The 25,933-nt window shown below is 41.0% G+C and overlaps 1 protein-coding gene across 4 annotated transcripts in view; it reads left to right on the top strand.

Annotated features, from left to right (window-relative positions):
• DCAF5 (DDB1 and CUL4 associated factor 5) overlaps positions 1–25,933 on the top strand; it is a 73,188-nt gene that overhangs the window by 18,653 nt on the left and 28,602 nt on the right. For all 4 annotated transcript variants that reach the window (XM_009900625.2, XM_054161592.1, XM_054161591.1 and 1 more), the window contains exons 5-6: positions 2,498–2,627; positions 20,244–20,457. In XM_009900625.2, the coding sequence (XP_009898927.2) occupies positions 2,498–2,627; positions 20,244–20,457 (344 nt within the window). The remainder of the gene's footprint in view (positions 1–2,497; positions 2,628–20,243; positions 20,458–25,933) is intronic.

The raw sequence follows: 25,933 nt of genomic DNA on the forward strand, positions 1-25,933 counted from the left end.
TGGCTGGTCATAGGCAAGCTCCTTTAGGGCCTTCTCCTGAACTCTACATCATGAAGATTTGTCCCTGTTAGAAGAGCTACCTGTTACTGACAGTGAATGTCAACAGTCAGTGGGTCTGGATGCTTAAATGTATAATATCATGTCCTTCGTTGTAATTAAATCTTGCTACTGCTTTTGCTGTGGCTGAGACTTAGAACAAGAAGGTTGCACCACTGAAAATGGAATGAAGAGGTGTTGTTTGTGGAGTATTTGGGGCTGTTTTGGAGTAGTGTCTTTGGTCCTCTGAATTTTAAATAAAGGATTTGCATGCTTATCTAGGAGTCCTGAGTCAGGATTTACAGAAGAGCCCTGCCAATGTTTACTACAATGCAGTGCTTGTCACTGGGATAAGCCTCTTGTCCGCATTGGTATTTTCATGGGAATAGGCACCATGCCTGCTAGTGTGAGTATAGTTGGTTTCCCTAAGTGGCCAGCTAATTAAAATAGGAGATTATTTGCAAGTCTTTAAAATAGTGCATTAAAAGAAGCTGGAAAAGGGGTTTCACTCACTTCCTTTTTCTTCTTGTCTTCTGCTGCTGAGTGATTTGTGCAGTAGTTTCCATAAATTCACTTCTAGTTGTTGTTAGAGATGGTGTTGAGTTTCTTCCTTGAAGAGCTTTTTCATATGGCAGTGCATAAGAGCTACAACTGTGAATGAGCATGCAGAACAATAAAGGTCCCCCTACTTTTCATTGAAGTGACTTAGTGCCTGATTAGTTTAGCTCCTGTGATCACTCTTTGACAGACTGAAAGGCAACCTTGGATATATCTGAGAAGAAAACTGTGGTGGCAGGCTACTTATAACAAAGGTGTGAAGGAAAACACCAGCAATTAGTAACAATGATTTGACTAAACAAATGTACACAAATTAGAAGTTTATTTTAAAGCCCAACTTTGCCAGATAGAAAAAAAAAATCTGATGTTGTTTGTGTCTCCACTCAGGTAATGCAGGCCACTGCTTCTCAGTGGGGGCTGCCATTTTACTAACACAGCCTTTCATGTTTCAGAGGAATCTGATTTGATGATGCAAATATAGAACATCAGTTTTGGGGTTAGACCTTATTTGCAGCTGCCAGCAGCAATCTCTGAAGCCTGTGGTCAGGCTGGTAGAACTTGCCTACTGTAGAAGTTTGCTACTGTTCTTCCCTTGACTTCTGCCTCTTATGACAATCAGTAGCAACAGGGAGCTTCAGCCATGGTCAGAGACCTTTGTTTTGATCCTTACTAAATGAATGCTAAAAAAGGTCTTTGTGTCCAAAACATTGTTGTAGACCTAAGAGGAGGATACAGATAGGGCAGTAAACATTAATTCTGAGTTGATTGATGGGCAGGTAATATCAGAAGATACTGAGAGTTTAGTAGGGTTGCCTGTTGATATGTCCTCAGGAGGAATATGAGGAAAGATTACATGTAGTGCTTGTGGGGCTAAAGATGCTTGCACACAGTGCTTCAAATAAAGAGCAGTAACAGAGACTCCCAAGCATGTGAGCACCACAGTGGTTGCATCAAAGCAAATGGTGAACAGAAAAGTCTGGCATAATCCCTGTTTCTGAATAGGCATTGACTCTGGTTTCTTGTTTGAGTGAAAGAGTGGCAGCATGCCACAAAAGATAGACACAACAAAGAGAATTAGGCTGTGCCTAAAGCCATGCAGCTAGCAGAAAGATACAGAGAAGGATGGCAGTCAAGGCTTTTCCTGACTTCTATGGAGACAGCATTTTGATGGAATGAGTAGGGCAGGGTAGCAGGCCAAGCACAGTCTTGTTGCACTAATCAGTATGAGAGGGAGAGGCTCTGGATGAACATGTTTTTAAGTGTGTGAGCAGCAAAAGACAACTGTTGTATAAAAAAAATATTAAGAGGAACACCCTTCTTGTCTACTTGAACAGCTTTTTGTACAGCACGTAATAGGTGGCAGGCCTCTATTCCCTGGGGTTGGCAGCTTGCTTTGAGCTGTGTTCTGTATAAACTTACTTCATTTTTTCCCCTCACATTATTCACCCATGTAAGCAATTGCTGCTACACTTGCAGTTTGGATGATCATCAATGGCTGTGGGAGCTTCCAGACATACATTGCTAAGAAGCTTTTAGAAGCCATCCCGTGTGTAGATCTTATTAGGTGACCACTTTGAACTTTAAGAAGATGCAAATACTTGATCTTTGACTGGCTAGTTTTACACTCTGGTAACCTTCCTTAAGAAAAATGGTGTCTTGAAACACAGTATGTGTCCTTTTCCATATTTAGACAAAGCTAATGCATATGTGGGTGGCTTTTAAAACATGAGGTTTTATATTGCTTTGGATGTGTCAACTTGAGAAATGGTTTGAACATGTCTCTGTATCTCCAGATCTTGTTATGCCATTTCCATATTAAGCTGCCAAATTCATTGCATCAAGCAATATGCATTGTTTGTTCTTATGTCTGAAATCTCTTCTCTTTTTTTTTTGTTTTCAACAGAGCCCTTCTGCTTGGCACACTACCCATCAGCCTTTCACAGTGTGATGTTTAATCCAGTAGAACCCAGGTTACTGGCTACTGCCAACTCTAAGGAAGGCGTGGGACTCTGGGATATTCGTAAACCTCAGAGGTATGATCTGGCTGTGCTTGTCTTAGCACTCTGCTATTTCTTTCCCCTGAGAGGTGATGGCATGTAACTTGTTTGTTTGTTTTTTCAAGTCAGAGAGACTGTGGTCAAGGCAGCTTTTTACTTGGTGCCTAAGAGTTTTATACGACTTCCTGGATAATATAGAGACCTGGATCATCGGTTTGGCTGTGCAGTGTGCTTCCAGATTTGCATAGGGTTTTAAATAAATGAAAATAAGAAAAGAAGTTTGCAGCCTGGGTTCTAACATTGATGCCTGACTTTTTCAGTGTTTCACACTCTGATTTTTACTCTTTTTTTTAAAAAATGTATTCAATCATCACAATCAGAAAAAATTTCAGCCCCTCAGGTAATTATTTCCACCCTTACAACTTGTATGTTTATGTGCTTCCAGTTCTTATCCTTTTCTATGCTTAAATCTGGCAAAACCAGGTAGTACTTGTTTTAAAATGCAGTAGCCTCAGCACTTAAAAATCTTCTGTAGCATGCACTTGACACTCTCCTTGTTGGTGATTTTCATGGCGTATCTTAGAAGCAATGTGTATAGCACTAAAAATGTTTAGGTTTGTACTGTACAGACAGAAAAAGCTATCTCATATGAAGTTAATTATAACTGGCTTAAAAAAACCCAAGTTAAATATTTAGACTTTTAGTAGCAACCAAATTATGGTTTCAAGAGGGTTTATTGTTCTTAAACTGTAAACATTAATGGTTTAAGTAGTTTTTATTTTTAGAATAGAATAAACCAGGCTGGAAGAGACCTTCAAGATCATCACATCCAACCCACCTAAACAACTAACCCATGGCACCAAGCACCCCATCAAGTCTCCTCCTGAACACCTCCAATGATGGTGACTCCACCACCTCCCCGGGCAGCCCATTCCAATGGGCAATCACTCTCTCTGTATAGAACTTCTTCCTAATATCCAACCTAAACTTCCCCTGGCGCAGCCTGAGATTGTGTCCTCTTGTTCTGGTGCTGGCTGCCTGCGAGAAGAGACCAACCTCTGCCTGTTTACAGCCTCCCTTCAGGTAGTTGTAGAGGGCAATAAGGTCACCCCTGAGTCTTCTCTTCTCCAGGCTAAGTCACCCCAGCTCCCTCAGCCTCTCCTCACAGGGCTGTGCTCCAAACCCTTCACCAACTTTGTTGCCCTTCTCTGGACACATTCCAACAAGTCAACATCCTTCCTAAACTGAGGGGCCCAGAACTGGACACAGGACTCGAGGTGTGGCCTAACCAGTGCAGTGTACAGGGGCAGAATGACCTCCCTGCTCCTGCTGGCCACACTGTTCCTGATGCAGGCCAGGATGCCATTGGTCCTCCTGGCCGCCTGAGCACACTGCAGGTTCATGTTCAGCCTACCATCGACCAGTACCCCCAGGTCCCTCTCTGCCTGGCTGCTCTCCAGCCACTCCGACCCCAGCCTGTAGCACTGCATGGGGTTGCTGTGGCCAATGTACAGAACCCAGCACTTGGCTGTGTTAAATCTCAGCTTGAATCAGAATTTGCTTGCTGGTACTGGCGGTTCTCATGATTGTAAAGTTTGCTGAAGCCCTTGTTGGCAGCTGTTGTACAGTCTCCCATTAAATTGAGTTTGATAAAATGTAACTGGAAGGGAGTTTGGAAATTGTCAATGCTATCTGCTACTATCCCTGTCAAAATCTTGGTCTAGGTCTTAGTAAGAAACTTTCTAACATTAAACTAACTTCAGTGTTTACTGGATAAAGGGAGAGAAATATAAGACATTAGGGTTAGTATGCTCTTACAAAATGTCTCCCCCAGCAACCCTGCAAAACATTTCTGTCAGTTTAATTTTATTTCATGCTATATAGGTTTTTTTTCTCCCCCCCCAGGCCCTCCAGCCTTGTGAACTAATACAGATGAAGTTGTATTCCTCTTGCCAAACCAGCTAACCTTATACTTTCTTTTTAGCTTCTACCTCAAGTTTTTCATTTAAGAACTTCTGCAGTTGGTTTAGTTTTGAAAGGGCTTTTTACTGAAATGTTTCTCTCCAGGCATTTATTCTCATGGTGTGAATATAAACAGAATGATATTGGTAAACTGTTGCAGCTTATATCAACAGAAATTGTGTAGGGATGCAAAGTTTAGGTGAAGTGTTTAACTTGGATAGCAAATTGAAATGAAATCATCCTTTGTAGATGGAAAGGTTGTGCAGGGCTAATGGGAGCAGAGGGAGGAAGTGTCTACAGAAGAGCAACAAAGCTGTTTCAAGGTCCAGAATGCAAGTTTTATGAGGAGTGGCTGAGGGAATTGGAGTTGTTTAGCCTGGAGAAAAGGAAGCTCAGGGGAGACATTATCGCTCTCTACACGTACCTGAAAGGAGGTTGTATCAAGGTGGTTGGTGGTTTCCCAAGTAAAAAGTTGACAGGACAAGATGAAATGGCCTCAAACTGCACCATGGAAGGTGTAGGTTGGATGTTAGGGGAAAACTTCTTCACCATAAGGATTGTAAAGCATTTGAACAGGCTGTCAGGGAAGTAGAGTCACCATTCCTGGAGGTATTTGAAAGACTTGCAGATGTGGCACTTGGGGACATGGTTTAATGGTGGACTTAGCTGTGCTGGGTTAATGATTGGACTAGGTGATCTTAAGTATTTTCCAGACTAAAAAGAATTCTGTGATTCTATTATAAGTATTACTGAAGAGACAAGCATTGACCCTGATAATGCATGAGCCGATTGGGTAAGGAATTCTCTTCAGAAATTTTGACAGCTGCTTTCCAATTGCAGAAATAGTGTTTAGGGTGTTTTGGTGGTTGGGTTTTTATATACATATATTTAGCAATTCCCATTAAGAATTTAAACTCCAATAGTGTCTCAGCTTTTATTTTAAAATGTTGGCAAGCTGTTGCTTGGGGTGGTAGCAGCTGCCAGGTCTTGGATACTTATATCTTCAGTGTAGATACTATCAACCTTCTTTAGTCTTCACTATAACATAGAATTCTTGCTGTGAGCTTGTAGGGGGCTACTGTGTGTATAGGGTAATAGCCTGTGTTCACACACATTTTTAGCTGTGTTGTAATGGTATTTTTTCTAAGGCCAAATAGAAAACACCTCTAACAGAATTGAATTGGTAATGCTTCTTGGCAAGTAATTAGTATTTCTCCAGGTTTAGCATTAGTATGAAAAACTTAACCCTTGGCAACTCTGAATTCTGTATTCTTTTTTTAATGATGAGAGGGGAAAGGGTTTTCTTATGTTACAACCTCTGGGTTGTCTTGAAGAACTTGAATAAACTAAATTGGTGGAAGCTTGAATGCTTACATTTAATGTACAAGAACTGCCATGTTCTGGACCTAATCTGATCAAAGTAAGTTTTTCCAATTAAAAAGTGAAATGGTGATGGTTAAACAGCATTGTAGTTACCAAGTACAATGAAATTCTGAGGTGGGTAGGTTGCGCTGCTTTTTCCCGCGTTGTGTGCAACACCCTTACTGTACAGCTGGTCATATGCCCCATATACCGTACAGCTTGTCCCTTAAGCACTGCTTTTAGAGCATTTTCACCTAGTAGGTGTGATGTATAATATGCACATGCTTCCTGCCAGCAGCCAGCTCTTCCCAGAGGACTCAGAAGCAGGAATGTGAAAAGTGAGAGGCAGGCTGCTCCTTGCAGAGTAAGTGCTGTTGGCTGATAGAAAAACCCTCAGACTTGGGCTGAGCAAGCTGTGACTTCAGTGAGTGCAGGTAACTTGTGTTGTTTCAGCTGGGATCTCCATCAGCTTTCCTTCTTTGCTTGATCAGAGATGTGTCCGAAACATGGTAAGAGGGATATGCTTGGCTGAGGGAGAGAAACTGTGTCCTGCCTAGTGGGCTGCTAAAGCCAGAGACTCTCATATTTAAATAAATTAGACTGGATGTTTAGTCTTGAGTAAAGTAACAGCATTTGCCAAAACTCCCACGGGTCTCTGCAGATCCAGTTTGCTAATCTGGATTAGTTATTAGTATTAATCATCTATTGGTAAAGCAATAATACAAAACTTGATGTTTTTTAATGTATTTGGGGCCAATTGACTTTGTTTTATGAGGAAACAGTTTTACTAATTTGTGAATCAGTTAAGCTATAATTCTCACTCCAGTGAGGAAGTGGAAGTCAGAATTTACGTTCATTGGGGAAAATATGTTGTCAGGTTCATGATCGGGGGGAAAAAGGTTTGGTTTGTGTTTGCTCGAGGTTTTTTTGTTTGCTTGCTTTTGTTAAGGAGAAAGTAATTTGTATAATGCTGTAACTACTTGTGATGAACTTTACATACACCTGAAACTGGTATATAAGGGGAGTCTGTATTTTCTGTAGTCTTAATAATGAAGGACACAAAGTGAAATTGCAGGTAAGATGTGTGCCAAGAGTGTTCTGGCTGATGAATTTTATAGGCAGAATGGATTGAACAGCCCTGAAGTTATCAATCTAGGGATAAACAGGAAGCTGCCTGTGTAACTTGCATGACAGAGTGCTAGCACAGGCAAGAAGGGCTGCTGCATCAGATGCTTTTCTCATTGTCATAAAAAATCTGGTGGGACTCTTTGCTTCTCTACAACTTTGTAGCTCTCTTTTATAATGTCATCAGCATCCAAGGAAATGTAACATCTCCTGAGGTGTAGGAAGGATAATTGATTAGAGGCTTTTGGGCAACATGAAGTATTAACTTGCTGGGATTGGTGAATAACATAATAAGTAATTATAGTATAAAATGGCTAGATTTGTAAATTCTTTCCCCAGCCTACCTTTCTCTTTGCTCTGCATGAAATTGACTTGAGAGGGACTTTATTTTGTTCTGTAAACTGTCCAGGGAAATTTCTTCCTTTCCTTCAATATTGAGGTAATCCTTCATAATATTGTGGCCATTGTGTGAGTTTTCAAGCCCTGTCCTTCCACCAGTGGTACTAGCAGAAATTACTAGATCAGGTAAACTTCATCTGGCTTGTTAGAATGTGTGGTAGAGTGGTTTTGATTCTCCCAACTGCTGTCCTGTTCTGTCAGCTCGCAGATAGAGGCAGAGTTAAACTGCTGCAGCCAATATCTGGTTTGCTTCATAACTGGAAACTGTTCTGGGGAATCCTGCTGCTGTTCCTCTGTAAAATCCATCCAGAAAGTAAACTGAAAACCTGGGATTCCAAGACTAGCTGTTTGTAGCCTTCAGCAATACTGTAGCTAGCAATACTTTCACATAACATGTATTACAGCCAACAGTGCTGGTGTGCTAATAGTCTTTACAGATACAGGTGAGGTTTGGTAAGCCCACGGTGTTCAGCTGGCCTCCAGTAATTTGAAGTGGATCTGGCTTAAGGCTGAATTACTGGTTTTGATCAGAAGAGCTTCTTCAGGTGAGTTTTTCTTTAATTTTGTCCACCTAGATGATGCACTGTCAGAAAAGGGGTGATTTAACTTCTAAACTTGCATAGCAGTCAGTGGCAATTTAAGCCTTTAGCTCTACATTTTCAGTATCTTGAATGGAGTAGCGATACCCTAGTAGATTAGAGAATTCAGTTTATAGATTCCACTGCTTGGCAGAAACAAATTTGCCTATTTACCTATCCAGAAAATCTGAAGATTTTTACACCAGAATATTTTTTTTCTCCCAAATACACAGCTCATCTCCAGTTAAGTTCTAGCAGAATTCGTGTTCCAGCTTACTATTACATGCCTCCAGGCATGAGAGTTGGTTTTATCTGCTTCTTTAGTCAGGCAACACTAAAAGAGAGAGGCCTTGAGTGCAAGCCCTGTGAGGAGAGGCTGAAGGAGCTGGGATTGTTTAGCCTGGAGAAGAGAAGGCTCAGGAGAGACCTTCTTGCTGTCTACAACTGCCTGAAGGGGGGTTGTAGCCAGGAGGGGGTTGGTCTCTTCTCCCAGGCAACCAGCACCAGAACAAGAGGACACAGTCTCAAGCTGCACCAGGGGAGGCTTAGGCTGGAGGTGAGGAGAAAGTTCTTCATGGAGAGAGTTGTTAGCCATTGGAATGTGCTGCCCAGGGAGGTGGTGGAGTCACCATCCCTGGAGGTGTTCCAAGAGGGGACTGGATGTGGCATTTGGTGTGTGGTCTAGTAGTCATGAGGTCTGTGGTGACCGGTTGGACTTGATGATCTTTGAGGTCTTTCCAACCTTGTTGATTCTATATTCTATAATTCTATTCTGAAAATTTCTATGAATGAAAAATATTTTTAAGGTTGGGGGAGAGAAAACAACTCCTGATTATTAGATTTTTATTCATATACTGTGAAAATGGTTAACTTTCTGATGGCAAGCTGAGAGTGCTTTATGCTTGGCTGCTACAGTGAAGGAAGTAATTAAACACCATCATTTCTTGGCATGCATAAGGAGAATTAGAGACAGTTGCACAGCTCTGTATTGTGAAAAGTTTAGCTCACTTCAGATAGTCATAATTTGATTAGTCTTGCTGTCTGAGTCAGGATACTGCTGTGGATTAATTTTGTTTTTTCACAAAGTACATTCACAGCTTGATATTTCTTCTGTCTCAGATTTGGTCCAGCAACTGACATTCCCCTCTTAGCCCCCAGTGTACTAATAAGATGTAAATGCAGTAGGCTGGCTCCTCAAAATCATGTGAAGTACTGTTAAAATAGAACTACTGTAAGTCCAGCACGATTACAAGTTGATCTGTGAATCTGGAAATCTTACTTTTCCGGTTTTTAGGACGTGTCAGCATTGCATTTCTTTGAGGTGGTCGTTACACTAAAGCCAACTGCATTGTTTTTACAAACAGTGCACCGAAAAGCTGGCATGTGGGTTTGATTAATGAGGATGTTGTAAGGCGCTCACACCACTAGATGGGGTGTGGAAGCTGTGCCTTTTTTAAGATAGACGAAAAATCACAAGTCTGTAAACAGTTTACAGTTACATATGTATTGCAACAGGCTTACTGGGGGCAACTCAACTTTACATGTGTATTTCAAGCAAGGATATGTAACTATTAGATACTCATGCTCTCCCTTCTTCCCCTTATCCACTAACCCTATGCCCATCTCCTTTTTACTGTAATCAAAAATCCCTTCCCCTCCACCTCTCACTCCCCACCCTCCAAGGAAATATGATAATATTCTTTCTTCTCCTATATTCTTCCTACCCCCCAACTTACATCAAGTAATATGGAAGTTTTGCAGATGAAAATGCTTTTTGGCCTGTCCTATTGATGGCCATTTGTCTTCTGCAGTTCAGAAAATGCATCTCATCCCACACATGTACCATCTTCATCTGTTTTGCATCTCTGCTACTGAAGCAGCTCAAGTGGTCTGTGTTTTAACCTAGAATTTGAACGTCTCTTGACCAAGTCCAACTTTGGCATATTTGCCCTAAATAACACAGACACTAAGTTTGATTCTATCCCCTCACCCCCACCATTTGTCTTCCATTATTTCTTTAAACTTCTTTTAACTTTACAGCAAGTGTGCTGCCTAAGTTCATACGGATTAAATTATTATTTCCTGGAAATCTCTGACATGTGTTGAAGGAATTTTTGGATTGCAATGGCATCTGGGGGAGCAGTATTTTTTTTGATGTTTTTTTTGGCTTTGTTTTCCTCGTTGTAACCATAAATAAACCTCCAGCCTGTGTTTGTCATAGGTCAAGCTAAAATCAAATTACTTTAGTGTTAGAAACATCCGAGGTAGTCTCCTCTGCCTTTCTGGTAAGGGGCCACTGAGGAAAAGAGGGAGTACTTGCAAAGAAGCCCTTTTAACATTGGGCAGAGAGAGATGATGACGATCATTAAAGCTTTAGTTATGCTAATGGCTTCAGTGGTATTTCTGGGAAGAGCACTTTCCTGCTTAGAGATTCTTTTTCTGTGGTTTTCATTTTCAGCCATTTGATGCCCCCACCCCTTTCTTTTCCTTTTTTCTTTGTTGTTTTTTTTTTTGTTTTTTTTCCTCTCCTTCTAAGGACAACAGAAGTGTTGCACTACATTACAAAATACATAAATCAGTGAATTGATTTCTTGGTATTTTTCACTCTGAAGCAAGTGATCTTTACTGGTGTGAGTACTAGCCAACAGTTTGAAAATGCTTAAGTACTCTTGCCAAGTACTGTCTGTTTTTCAAGCAGGTGCTGTAGTCTCTTTTTGCCCACCTTTTATGTCTTGTCCTTCCTGCAGAACTAACTAGAACTGTACAGTAGGAGGGCTCCTCTCACATAGCTTCTCTTGTAGAGGTACACATTTCTTACCCCATTTGCAGTCCTGCTTTCTGCCTGACTTTGTCCGTCCCTCTGGGATGGAGGGTTTAGCTTATCTTTTTTGATCATTAGGCTAGTATTCAGGTTAGTCCACTGATGTGCAAACTGAAGATCATTGAAGTTTTGTTTTTTCAGTGATAGACTGAAATTTTATTTTACTTTCCTTGAGCATCCCTAGATTTGTTCATCTGACATACAGCTGACTTCTGGAGGATTGAGGGTCAAATGGTTGTGTATTGTTAGTAGCTTAGCTTTTAATTCTTTGTTGCTCTCAGGGCTATGGTGATTCCTGTTCAGTTTTTCCTGTCTTGATTTAGTGGTTTTTCTCCAGCCTTCATTGGTTAAAATAACATTATCCACTTCAGACAGTTAGCCCTTCATCGTGTGCAGGGGGATTTTCTGATTTGAAGATTAAACTTTTTCACTCTACCATCATCCTCACACTGGCCTTGCTTTGGTTCTGGCCAGGTACTTTAAGCTAGTTGCTGTCCTATCCCCTTGCTCTGTGGAACCCAGTGTGCTCCCAGCAGCAGTACTGGTATTCAGGTTTATAGTCTGCAATAATAGAAGTAGCTTGATGCAGTAAACAAGAATTCAGGAAACCTGGATTTGTTCCGCAGTGCTGGGTAGGTCTGTTGATTGACCTCGCTTGCCCTCAGTTTTTCCTGTGTCGAGGAATGGGAATACTGCTTGCTTCAAAAGCCTCATGATGCTTAATGTTTTTATTGCCTTTGAAATTCTCTACCACACGGGTCTTTCTAAAGCAAGAATTTTAAAGTGCAAAATACTGTCCTTGCAATGCACACTTAAAAAGTACACACTTGTCATCTGTTCAAATTTAATGGGTTTGTGTGCCCTGCTGTCTAAGCTGTCAGCTCGTGGCTTGGACCGCAACACTCTGTGCTGGGTTAGGAACTGGCTGGAGGGACGAGCCCAGAGAGTGGTGGTGAATGGTGCCACAGCCAGCTGGAGGCCAGTCACCAGTGGCGTCCCCCAGGGATCAGTACTGGGCGCCATCCTCTTTAACATCTTCATTGGTGATATGGATGAGGGGATTGAGTCAGTCATCAGCAAATTTGCAGATGACACCAAGTTAGGAGCAGATGTTGGTCAGTTAGAGGGTAGAAAGGCTCTGCAGAGGGGCCTTGACCGACTGGACAGATGGGCAGAGTCCAACATGATGGCACTTAACAAGTCCAAGTGCCGGGTGCTGCACTTTGGCCACAGCAACCCCATGCAGAGCTACAGGCTGGGGTCAGAGTGGCTGGAGAGCTGCCAAACAGAGAGGGACCTGGGGGTGCTGATTGACAGCTGCCTAAACATGAGCCAGCAGTGTGCCCAGGTGGCCAATAAGGCCAATGGCATCCTGGCCTGCTTTAGGAATAGTGTGGCCAGCAGGAGCAGGGAAGTCATTGTGCCCCTGTACTCTGCATTGGTTAGGCCACATCTTGAGTACTGTGTCCAGTTCTGGGCCCCTCAGTTTAAGAAGGACATTGAGACACTTGAGCATGTCCAGAGAGGGGCAACAAGGCTGGGGAGAGGCCTTGAGCACAAGCCCTCTGAGGAGAGGTTGAGGGAGCTGGGATTGTTTAGCCTGGAGAAGAGGAGGCTCAGGGGTGACCTTACTGCTGTCTACAACTATCTGAAAGGTGGTTGTAGCCAGGAGGGGGTTGGTCTCTTCTCCCAGGCATCCAGCACCAGAACAAGGGGACACAGTCTCAAGCTGTGCCAGGGGAAGTTTAGACTCGAGGTGAGGAGAAAGTTCTTCACCGAGCAAGTCGTTCGTCATTGGAATGTGCTGCCCAGGGAGGTGGTGGAGTCACCATCCCTGGAGGTGTTCAAGAGGGGATTGGACGTGGCACTTGGTGCCATGGTCTAGTCATGAGGTCTGTGGTGACCGGTTGGACTTGATGATCTTTGAGGTCTCTTCCAACCTTGGTGATACTGTGAAATAGGTCTGTCATCATAGAAGCCTTGCTTTAATCACTTTTAGGCCTCATTTCCATGAGAAGAGAATTAAAATGAGGATTGAAGTAGCAAGAGATACTTTTTGTTTAAAAAATAATTTCTTTCTTTAAAAAATAATGATTGGTGATCCTGTTAGTGCATTTACTGGGAGAGCATCTGAAATGCTAGCTCAGCCTTATGTAAGACAAGGGAATTAGTCTTTAAAACATCAATCCATGGAAAACTGTGGTGGAGCCAACCTGAAGAGACCAAGTTGTGTGTGCAATTGGATTCAATTAGTTGTACATAACTGATGTTCAGCCTATACCTATTAGCAAAAAAACCTTTACTGATTCAAGACTGGACTGTGCTTTTATAGGAGCATCTTGGATCTTGCCACCTTTCCTATCAAAAGAAAGGCCTAATTCCTTGTTGATGGTCTTTAATTTCAGTGGTTTTGGCTTGAGTAAATTAAAAATTCATGCAGCTTTGCTAGGGAAAAGGAGGGTGGATGCATGGATATCACTGAATGAGAGAACAAATCTGTGGCTGATGTCACTCAGCTTTCCTAATGCAACACAGGAATAGCAGCACAGGTGCATGGGAAAAGCTGCTTTGTAGGATTGTGGTATTGACATGTGGCTGCTTCGGCATAGACACTAAGGTGTGAAAATAGATTTACTCTTCAGGATGAGTTACCAGCTTTCACACTCATTATTTTTCTTAGATTGCATTTTCTGTTTGTCTGTGTTCTTTGTGTTACACTGACTTAGGTGTGTGCTTCATTTTGGAAACAATTTCTCGTCATTCATTTGGCCCGAGGGTCATCTTCCCATGCCATGTCTAGCTGTATTTGCATCTTCTCTGTCTGGTTATCTGATGGAACCCACTTCTTTCTGTTTTGCTGGCTTCACTTGAGCAGTGTTCTCTTTCACAGTCTGTACTCCATCCTCCAAGGTACTATTTCTGAACAGGCTGAACAATGGACTCGGTGTAGAATTTAGGGATTAGAAAAGAAGAAAAATGAACAGGTGATTGAACTAGCTTCCTTGTGGACACTTACTCTTTGCTTTGTATTCCCTACTTTCTTTTTTAATCTGGCTAATCTTTTTATTTTTTTCCTGCAGAACTATTTTGCTGTCTACTAGATCTCATTTATTACTTACGTAACAGTAACACCTAGATGGTTGAAGCAGAGTCTAATCTTTTGCCTGCTGACCCATATCTGTAATGAGGGCAAGCCTAGGACAGTAAGAATGTTTGGGAACAAGTTTGTAATAAGACCAAAACAAACCTTGGATAGAGCTGGAGTAAGCTGTGTAATATTCAGACAAAAAGGAGGGGTTTTTGTTCGCTGTTGTCATTTGTTCCCATTTCATGGCTATAACGTCAGAAGTAAGGCTTAAAAGTAATACAGACTGGGGGGAAGTTTAGTATATACTTTATGCCTCTGCTCTTGTCATCTTACTCAAAATACTGAAATTCTGTAGTGTTTTGTTTGGTGTGTTCTCCTCCCTTGTCAAATCGAGGCAGAATAAAGGAAAAGAATACTTTCTGGAGAGCTCCCTGAGATCACTGGTGGAGCATTAGCATTTAGTGATTCAGTTAGATCTCAAGAGCCAAATCACACAAGCCTTTGCTGTTACAAGGTCTGGCTGCTCTGGGTATGTGAATCTGGTGATGCTTGATGTTCTTAAGGCTCTAGAGTCTGAAGTCAGTTATCAGATAAGAATCTGTCTTTAAAAAAATGTTAATAAATTACTGCCCTTCTGATTTGGAGGGGAAAGATGATGCTTCTGTTTACTTTAGAGCTTGCACAGAAGTTTATTAATGATGGAGGATTCCTTTTTATGCTAATTTACATTACATCCTGACCCTAACATTTCAGAGCAGAAGTTATGACATTGTCTTGACCATGCAGTATCTTCACTCTAAATTCCCTACTTTTCTTTTACTTGGTGGATGCAGGTGGCTCTTCTTCGTGAAGAAAAGCAAAGATGTTTAGCTTTGCTAGCAATACATAGTCTTTGTTTTAGTTGGTTATTCTTTAAAGTCCAAGCAAATATCCTTTACTTCTTGTTGAGGATTATGAGGGGATGTAGTTCTTGAAGGGAGTTCTTGTAAGGGTAGTGAGAGAAACAGAAATGGTGATGACAGCATTTAGAAAAGTGTGCATGTTAGGGGAAAAAACAAAACACCTGAGCATGGCTCTTATGAAGTCTTTAGTCTTCCTTCACATTTCTTAACTGTTCTGAATGCATAAAGAGAAACTCCCATAAATTTTGAGAAGACCTATCTGTTTCTCAAAGAAATTATGTTGATAGTTGTGTGAAATTTGCTGTAAGAACAAAGAAAGATAGATGTGTTAATTGATCTTGTGCTTGCTTTCTCTTATTGGTTAATTTGTCTCTTTCTAAGTGCTTTCTCCAGACAAAGTAAGAACCGTGTGGGTTCTTTCACACACACAGATTAACTTTCTTCCAAATAAAACCCCAAACCTTCCTGCAGTTTTCCAGACCAAGAATCTCTTTGCCAAGTTTCATTCCAGTTATTTTTTTACACAGTTAGGAGTTCCTCAATTTTGTGGTTACAGAAATGCTGACAAACAGATTTGTATGCAATAATCTGTATTAGTTACAAGCATGCAATTAGTTTTTTCCTTTTAAGGTCATTCTTTCATTAAGTTAGTTTCACACACTGCTGTTTATGATATCAGCACTTTCTGTCTTCCTTCTTTCTCCCTCTTAAATAGCACTCATTTCCCAGGAACTGCAGTTTGTTGTCAGATGTGTAGCTTATCAAGAGAATCTGCCCAATGGTTTTATTTAATGGTTCTATTTAATGTTGTCATGCATGCTGTTTTTATTTTATTTCTACCAATACACTGATCTTCTGTCACTTTTAATAGCCTCTCTCTGTTGCCAAGTTAACTTTTGAATGGCCTGGCTTAAGCTTATGTTGCCACTGAGGCAGTCAACTTGTCAGAAAAGGATGAAATAACTTCTTTGTTTAGGAAAAAAGAGAGAGGAGGAGAGGAAACGCTTGCTTCAGTACAGAATTTTCCTTCAAATTTTGAGTGCAAGTTCTGCTACTTCTTCCCTTACCCCAGTAGCTGCCAGCAGTAAGGGATTTATTTACATTAGCAGTGCTACTGTTGGACTGAAAGCCTTCCATTGTTTGGCTGAGGTGGTATTTGGTTAATACCTGAGTGCTGCCAGTGTGCAGTGTATCCAGCTACGGAAATGACTGTATTGCACATAACCGTCCATTCTCTCCCTCCTCAGCTTCCCTCCAGCTCCAGCATGTGTGTTTGGATTGTAGTGTTCTATCTGTGGACTAAATATTTTTCTTAATCATACAAAATGAGTTTTTTATAAACTCAGAAGTGCATATGTCACTCTTTATATTGTTTCCAGAGCTGGTAGGCAACATCAGCATTCCACGGCTGGCTGGCTGAGCCAAATTTGGAAGCAGACTAAACCCCAGCATAGTCTGGGCCTGGATTCACAAAGATAATGCCTCTGGCAGAAAAGACACCATCTTGTTCAGAGGTGCCCCTTTAGGCTTGTCGTCAGATTTCTTACTTGCTGTCATGATTTGTGTCTTCTAGAAGAGAGTATTGCTTTTAGTCTGATGCATCAGTGAACTTTATAGTAACAGCAAGGTGTTGCCTCTGAAATTCCTTTACTAGAGTGTGCAATAAGAAGCAAGCAGAAGTGGCAGTTCTAACATGACTAACATATCCAAGCATGTCTACACCACCCTGTGTAATCCTGTATGAAAAAAATCCAATAGCAGCACTGACAAAGACACAGAGCAGCTCCATGGTGCAACTAGGAAAGTGGAGATAGTAATTTGAATGCTAAACTACTCTTCCTCTTCCCTTCCCACTTCAAAAGAAAGAGCAGAAGCTCTAGTTCTGATTAGCTTGAAGGTCTATAGAGCTTCTTGATTCAGAAACCCTCTTTAGTACTGTAGGGGGAAAATTAAAACCAATAAAAAGAGCCACATAAATCCCCACAGTTTTTCTTGGAGACAGATGACTGATGGAGATTAAATACTCTAGAAGATATCTTGGCTTCATTGTTTGTTTGGTTTGGTTTTTTTTTTCCTAAAGCCAGCATGGTTGCTTTGTAGGCAACTAAATCTTACTATGGAAGATACTGAAGTCTTGGGGTTTCTCAGTAGCAGAGATAAGATTTTTCAAATCCTTTTGTCCTTTTCACCAAGATGGAGCTGCATTCCTTCCCCACATCAGATTTCTGACCGTATCTCTCAGATACTGTCTTGTAGGGAGTAAATACGTCTCTTGTTTGCATCACAAAATGGGTCTTTGGTGGGGTTTGGTGTTAACTTGTCTGTCATGCCCACCTGACTACCTACTGCCTCTTTTCATAGCTAGTTAAAGGAAAACACTCTAGTTAATTTAAATCCTTTCAAAGAGGCAGAGAGGAAGTGAGCAGAACACAGCACAGCAGGGAAAACAGCCACTGTATTAGAATATGGTGGAACTAGAAAGTCTGATTTTGGGGGGCAGAATTGTGGCAAGTGAGGGAAATCATCAGCATGTTGCTCTTGTATAAGAATGGCAAATGGCTGTTTGAGTATTTCTTTTCCTATCAGCCAGACTTGGCACACTGTCTCCTTTTTATTAGTGTGGAATTTGAGGGGTTTATGGACATTTTATTTGTGGTTTTGTTTGTTTTGTGGTGTATTTTGTTTTTTGTTGTGTTTTATTTGGTTAGTTGGTATTTGGTTTTTTTCATTTGAGACAAATATTTAAGGAACTGCAGCACAAACTGCATGTCCATTGTGCATGTAGCTGAACTGTGTGGAGTGAGTGTATGAGGCAGGCAAAACTGTGGATCTTTTGAGGGGTCTTAACCATGCAGCTTCTTGATTCTTGACTTCTTTTGTGTGTATATGATGTCTTTTGAAGTCCCAGCTTTTCTTACTTCATTTAATTTCTAAACTAAAATATTCTTTTGGAGCTTTGTTACACTGAAGTTACCGAAACAATACAGAATTCAACTCCAAGAGGACTTTTTGAGATCATTAACTGCTATAGGAGCTTAATAAAAACATCTGTAAGCAGAATGGAAGCTAGTTTAATATTGCACTATTATTACTATAAAATGTAATCTCGGCGTACTTAAAGCAGGGCTTAATAACAGTAACCATGGGAGCTTTGCTTGAGGATTTGAAAGGATGGAGCATCTGGTAGGCTTGCTTGTCGTAGGCAGGAGAGCATTCCAGGCTGTAGTTTAGATTGAGGAGGAGAATGGGTAATGAGGGCAGCTGATACATGTGTTGTGGTGTTCTTACCCATAGTGGAGAGCTTCTGTATTTTTGTAGACAAATTCACCTTTCTTAGACAACAAAATCCAGCTGTATTTCTTCTGTGTGTCTTTTGGGTTGAACTATTGGTTGATTGTTGGGTTTTTCTTTCTTTTCATTTTGTTTGGTTTGGGGGGGGGGGGGTATGTGTTTTGTTTTGTTTGTTGTGTGGTGGGGTGTCTGAAGGATTTGTTTGCTTTGGGTTTTTAGGGTTTTTTTAAGTAAGTGGAAACTTCCATACAAAAAATATTTTACTTACAAAAACCTATCAGGAGAGGAGGAGGGGAGGAAAAAAAAAGTCATGTGTGTTTTGGGGTTTATTAGTCTTCAGGGTTGAGGGGGATTTTTTATGCCTAACTGAATATTTTGAGCTGGCTGAACACTTCATTGATCTGGCTGAACAGAAACTAGTGCTGATGATCCTAAATCCTTGTCTCCAAGGGTACAGTTTCTGGTGTTCCCTTTTCTCATGATTTTATTAAAACCCATAAATACTATTAAGAGAAGCTCAGCAGCTTTGCCTGTGAGGAGGAGAATGCTTCCATATGAGAGAGCAGGACTCTTCACACTGATAGAGGCATTCTGACGTTTTAGTGCCCAGTTTGAAGCTCTTGTTAGGTGACTTTGAAAATGTGACTTTGGGTTCTGTTGTGGCACCCTGGCTCTGAGTGGTCAGTTCATTCACAAAGTGCATGTGTGTGAGAGCAGTCTTTCTCATGTTTTCATCACTTGGAATCTTGTTGTTTTTGGTTTTGCTTAACTATGTCTTAGTTAGGAAAAGAGCTTTTTAACTTCACGGTATCTCATACAATGATGCATGCATCAGCTTGCCTGGAATGTGGCTTCCCATCCATGTGGGGTGACTCATTTTTCACAAATGTTGGGGCAGAGTTACATCAGAAATATAATGCATTAAAATCCATGAATGGACTACCCTCTGTAAATTCTATCCTGGCATGCTTTGTCTGATCCAGAAGGTGTATACAAGTCATACCTCTTAACAAGATTTGACAGGGATTGCTCAAAACCTGTTCACAAAAGGTCAAGCTCAGGTACTGTGATTGCTGCACAAAAAAGTGATAAAATGTCTTCCTTTGTCTCCTTTTCCACAATCATGTCAAGTACAGGGTTTGAATTAAGTCTTTGGGGGGGGGGGGCAAGGGGAGGGGAGGGGAGGGAAACACCCATGCAAAGCAAGCTGAATTTAGGGTATGCTTTTATTGTCTTTAGTTTCCTGGATGGTACAATTTCCATGTTCTGTTACTGTTTTAAAGAGAAGTGTGGAAACTCGTGACCCTCTGGTCTTTGGCTCGTATCTGTCAAAAAGAACTGGATACAAATATTCCAGCTTTGATCAAACAGCCTTATATGGTCCAAGGAAACTGGCTAGTTCACCCATGTGAGAGTTTTAGGTGATGGTGTCATGTGGTGGCATGATTGCCTTGCTTACTTAGCTAGTCTCAAATTTGCTTCATCTAAAAATACTGCTAAGTGACTTATTTTAGCATGTCTTGCAATAACTAGTTAGTAAGATGGCTTTTTATTTGAGACAGCTGGAGCTGATTGTAGAGTTCAAACATCTTCTGATGCCCTGTGGAAATGTAAATAGAAGCAGAAGTGAGTTAATGGTCAAAGTATCTACAATCAGAAAATTCTATCTGGTGCCAGGCAGAGGAAGAAAAAAGTTTGGGCTGGCTGGACTCAGGCACCAACTGAACAAAAAGATCTGAGTGCTGGTAGGTCAGTCTCAAATGCAGACATCCCAAAGTGCAAGAACAGCCTTTTTAAGGCTGTTTAAGGGTTTTAGGCTTTTTAAGGCTGTTCTATGAGACTTGGCTTCTGTGCAGGAAATGTATTTGTTATTAACAAAACTATGTGTAGTCTTTAACTACCCTTCTGGAGACTTACAGTCCTAGCACTTCGGTAGTATGTCATTCAGTTTTTGAATCAAATTTGTTCGGGAAGTGATGCTTTGAAGCAGAAACTAAATAAGATTATAGTTTACTGGGCTTGTTTGATTGTCTTTAACCTCAGATTTCATTTCAGAGTTCTGTCTTTAAGCAGTTCAGTTGATATGCACAGTCCATCTCATTTGTTTCCTCTGCCTTGTCCCAGTTCACTGCTCCGGTACGGTGGAAACCTCTCCCTTCAGAGTGCCATGAGTGTCCGGTTCAACAGCAATGGAACCCAGCTGCTGGCACTGCGTCGGCGCCTTCCCCCAGTCCTCTATGACATCCACTGCCGGCTGCCTGTCTTCCAGTTTGACAACCAAGGGTACTTCAACTCATGTACTATGAAGAGCTGCTGTTTCGCAGGTGATCGTGATCAGGTAATAAGCAAACAGCACTCTCCCACATCTCCATGGTTTCCATGAGTGTTTGAAAACACCGCTGTAAGGCTCTTTTTCTGATGCAGGAGATAAAGCAGGAGGCAGGACATACGTAGGCTGGCCTCAACTGTTTTGCAGTGTAGGCTCTGAAAGAAGAAAAGCATACTAAAGCACGTGATAAACCTCCTTGTTTGATAGGATCTAATACTTGGAAGGTGATATGCACAAGGACAAAGTTGGCAGAAGCTTTTTAGGTCAAGTTACTATGATTTTAGAACTATGAGCAGATAATATTATCTACATGTAAGGAAACATCTTCCTTTCATTTCAGTTTTGCCTCTGAGTGCAGTAGAGGCAATCCCACAAAACATAAATGTTGTGGATTTATAGAATTACTGCTTCTTATTTCAAATTATAATGTTTCTCCTTTAATACTGGAGCAGATTAGAGGTCTTTTTTAGTTCAGTGTTCTGTAAGTGCTGATAGCAGGTGGCTAAGAAGGAATAGTTTGTTACTTCAATGAGGCAACACTCTGTCCCTGCTACTAACCACAAAGAAATACATCACACAAAGTGACTAACAGCAGTTTGTATGATTCTAGAGCTGGATATAGTGTTTGGACAGTTGCATTTAGTAGTCACTAAACTGTCTAAGAACAAAAATGTATTTTCAAGCCACAATAGTATAGAACTAAGATCTGAGAATTTTACTGTCATTTAACAACATACCTGCCATGTGAATTTGGCCACTAATTCTGTTGCTGCTACTGCAGGAGGCACAGTTGAGCTTCTTTCAGATTGCAAGTAGGAAATGCATTTGGATCACTGAACTTGAGCAGTGTTTTCCTGAGTTTTCCATAGTTTTTGGCAGAAGGAGTGTGAAAATGCAATAATGAAACCATCTTAAAATAAGAGTGGTTTACCATAAATAATGGGCCAATATAAAATACATGGATTGTTTAAGAAGGAAACTGCTGGTAACTTTTGCTGCATTGTTTAGTCAGCCTAAAGATGATACTCTGCTCTCCTCTGGAAGTCAGAGTAGACCTATATATACTGACATACTGTTTAGCTTCTCATCTGTTAGAGAAGATGTCTGTTTTGCTTTCTGAGCCGTTTTCATATGAGTAGGGTGATACTTTAATGGGAAGAATGTGGCTGTTCTGTGTTGGGTTGATGAAGTACTTTGGAAGTCTGTATGTTTAAAAACCTTTGATACTGTTTTGGCTTGATGGGCTTCCTGTTCAGATCAGTAGCAGCACATAATGCTGCTAACCAGTTAGAAGTCAGAACAAAAGATATTTGCATTTCCTTAAAAATGCTGTAAAAAGCTGATTGGGAGGATGAAGTTTAATATAGAACAACAGAGAGATGTGGAATTTGACATTTGAATACCTGCTGGTACTCATCCCCTAACTGGAAGGGAAAAAGATAATGCAAGTGGCGGAAAATGCCAACGTGTTGCCCAGCTGCATATGTCTGTGACTGCCTGGTAATGCTCAAATCCAGCTGACCAAGACTGTCAACACTATGGGTAATCCTTAGGGACTGCTTTTAATGGAGAACCCAATTCCAGTTGTGGGTGTATCTAGACAAGAAGGTTAGAGCTGGTACCTAGTGCAAGATACACAATTGAAATTACAGTGTTCTTGGCGATGTGCCCTTCTATACAGGTACTATGCTTTTGCTTTTTGAGTTCTGTGAGTATGAAATAATGCATGCAGAACTTCCCTTGCAAATTGGAATCATTAAAAATGAAATCAAGTTTCCAATTCAATCTGGTTCCAGGTTCCACACCCATTTCATATTGCTGTCCTTTGCCTTTCATTCCTGATCCATCCAAGTGAGTTTCACAGAATTCCTTGCTTGTATTTCCTTGTAGGATCAAAACTTCATGTAAGCTGATACTCATTTGAAGGGATCTAAGTATAAGAAAGTTGTGTTCAAATTATGAGTGGCACTTTAGGCTTCTTTAGAAATGTTCTCTCATGGCAACTAATTTTCACTGTCTTCATTTTTTTCTTTTAATCTTTATTATCCTGATGGCTTTTTTTCCCCTCCTTTCTTTTAAACTGTCTTAAATAGTTAGGTTTTAATACTTCATGCAGGGCATAGTAATTTAGGAGTTTGACTCTCCTGTGTTGGAAAACTATTCTGTGTTGTCAGCACAGTTAGTTCATCTGATGAGGCTGCAATACTGTATTTTATTCCTAACAAGAAAGGGGATATCCTTAATTCCTCAGTGCTTAGAATGTAGTTGCATTTGGGGGGGAAAAGTGACTTGCTGAAATGGGGAGGCTGTTCTTAAGACCTTTCACTGATTTAACTTCCTAACCTGGCAGAAGCATTTACTACTTTTCTGTGTTAGTGACTTACTGATACTTGGAGGGCTCTGGCAAGTGTTTGAATGCAATGTAAGGAGGTGATCAGCGGGCATGTGAGAGATGGAGAGATGGCCTTTCAGTGCTGTGACATTCAGCTCTGTACAGAGCTACAGCTTTTGCTGATCTTTCTATGAACTTTTTATTCAGGAAATGGTGTACTCACAAGAGGCTTTCCTCTAAACCCCGATGGTCACGATTTAAAACCCCACAGCTGTTAGTATCCTAGAACTTCCCCTCTGAAGTTTGCTGTAACACAGTGGTGAAAATCTACAGAGAAGGTAAATAACACCACATTCCATATGGAGCTGTTGATTCCATAATGGTGAGAATGGGAGGCTGATCTGCAAACACAACTGAAGAGCTCTCTTAGAGATCACTCTTGATATTTTAAGATACTTCAGTTCCCATAGTGATCAAATGTGTTATTCTTACTTTGACAAAGTATGTATGTTAAATGAACATGAAGAGCACACACAAATAACACACACAAACTTCTAGTTGGAGAACAGTTTGATTATTTTGTCTGTGGAAGGCTTTCAGGCCCCTGATCTTTTCTCAGCACTGCCTTTTATTGTCCACAGGTTATGACTTGGATCCAGAAGTCCTGACTTGTCACTCTAGATGAAAACCTGCTAACAGCAGGTGTGCAGTGATGTGTGACCAGCTCATTTTGTTGAAGCATCTGTGATGAAAGTAGATTGAACTCTTTTAACAAAGAATGGAATACTATTAATGCTTTTAGGGAATAACACTCAGATTCACCTGTTAACCCTAGTGATTTGTTTATTTATTTATTTAAGTTTAGAAGAAGACATTCTGAAGTGCTTAGGTGGTTTTGAGTTGTTGCAGGTATTTTGTGTGTGTGGTTTCTAGTGCAAGCTAAGTGACAGGGACCTTGAAGGATGAACAGCTTTGTTTCTTTTTATGTCCTTGCAAACCCTTGTTTTCTTCCAAAAGGATTACTGACATGGTTTGAAGGTTAACAAGCAGTATATGCAAGCATTTTTCCTAGAAATGCCATAGCTGGACTTCTCTTGTTTTTTAGAAGTACAAAGCTTGAGAGGCAATATTTACTGGTGTTTAATTTGCACCCATTTGTAATTGCCTTCACCTGCTCCTTGCTGAACTGTCTTTCTTTTGTCTGTGTCATGAGTGTAATGACCTCCTCCACACAACACTGGTTTTTTCCTTTTCATTGTAGGAGAGCTCTGACGTTGGTAGATAAGTGCATTCAAAAATGGATGCTGTTTGCGTTACCTGGCAGCTCACTTGACTCATAGAATTGTGGAAGGGAGGAGGCTAAGATGGATCAGGCTGACTCTCAGCTGCCCACTCCCTCTGTTGGCTCTAGAGATGTATGTGAGAGCATAATTTATCTGTCCTTCTGGTACAGGCATCCAGGCCCAGAATTTTAAAGGTACTTTGTTTGTGCACCTGACTCCCACTGACTTTGCCTTTGTGTCCACAAGTGTTTGTTTGCACACACATCATAAAATGTGTGAGAATCTCCAAGCTGTGTCAAGGTACTGACAGAGTTTCCATTCTTCTTGTTAGCATTAGAATTTGAGACATGGTGTTAGTTGCTAAGCTGCTATGGAAGTATCTTCTTGGTTCTGAGGATACAGGAAGCATTGAGGAGCTTCAGGTACCCAAAGGTGTTCTTAAGTGTAGGAGCCTCGGAGGCTGTAGTGATGGGTGGCAGCAAAAAAGGAGCCACAAAACACAACCTCCTCATCCTAAGAAAAATAGGCCAAAAGCTTTCCATGCTCAAGAGTTGTTGCCTGTCACAGTGGTGAATGCTGTCAGCTCATTCCTTTTTTTCACTGTGCAGATAATGTGAGGCTCTGTAACACTTGTGGCTATAAAATCAACTGCTTATTGCCTGCCTTAGAAAGGGTGGGGGTGGGAAGAAATAACTTGTACCCTGTGAATCAAACAAAAAATGTCTTGACTCTGGCATGCCCTCAGACATTACATCAACACTCAGCCTTTTCTGTTGACATTACTCTGGTATAGGAGAGTTTCAGGAATGTGCTACTCACAGTACTGCAGACTGCTCCAACTCCCTATAAAGTTACAACCTTCATTATGTTGAATTCTGTGTTCTAAATAGCTCCACTTAAGGACCGTCCAGTTTTTAGCAGGACAGAATCATGACATGAACGTAACCCTTCCATGCTGTATAGGTGTCTTACTTTGTGAAGGCGCATTGCCTTTGTAAAGAGGTAGAACTTTTCTTCTGTGTCATCTAACTTAATGGCCATTTGTCTCAGGAAGCAGTACTTCTGAATGTCTAGCTTTAAGAACTAAAAAAGGAAGAAAGGGATTTTATTTTGTTTTTCATAATATGAGTTTCCTGTGCATGTAAAACTTCTTAATGAATAGTGGCTTACTGCAGTCAGCATTTCATAATACATGAAAAGTACAAAGAGAGTGCAAATACATTGCTATGCTTGGATAAAAAGAAAATCAGTGTTTTCCTCTATCTTAAATTGGCTTCTTTGAGGAACTACTGATGAGCTTGTATGTTGTTTTTTACTTCTATCTAAATGGCAGTTTAAATCCCCTCTGTATGTGTAACATTGCATACATATACAACACATACATTAATAATGTATTTACCTATGAAATTATTTATTTCTCAGTGCTTTTGGTAATTGACATGGGAGAGGTGCACTGAAAATATCTTTCCAGCGTCAGGGCTTTGACAGAAGAGGCTGAAAGTCTTCTTTTAACCCTTCTTACTTTGATCATCTCTTCCCCCTGCATTCTGCAGCCCCAGCTCCTCTCTCCCTTCTCTTTTACATTCCTGTAAGCTCTTGGGGAAAGTTTTTAGACCCGTGGACCGTTAGCCCAAAGGGACACGTGCTGAAGGTAGTTCTTGTGGAGTGGAACTCTGACTTGGGAGACTTTCCACATAGTGTGTCACAGGAAATACGGAAATTAGTAGATGCCTTGACTGGGGAGAGGGAAGGGACAGTGCGCAGGAATGTGCTGCCGAAAGGGATCCGCAACGGGTGCTGGACCAGCAGTGTTCCTCGCTGAGGTGTTAAAACTAAGCTTTGTCTAGATACTGAAGAAGTGACTTAATTC

Source organism: Dryobates pubescens, chromosome 5 (genome assembly GCF_014839835.1).
Source record: "Dryobates pubescens isolate bDryPub1 chromosome 5, bDryPub1.pri, whole genome shotgun sequence".
Classification (NCBI taxonomy): Eukaryota; Metazoa; Chordata; class Aves; order Piciformes; family Picidae; genus Dryobates; species Dryobates pubescens.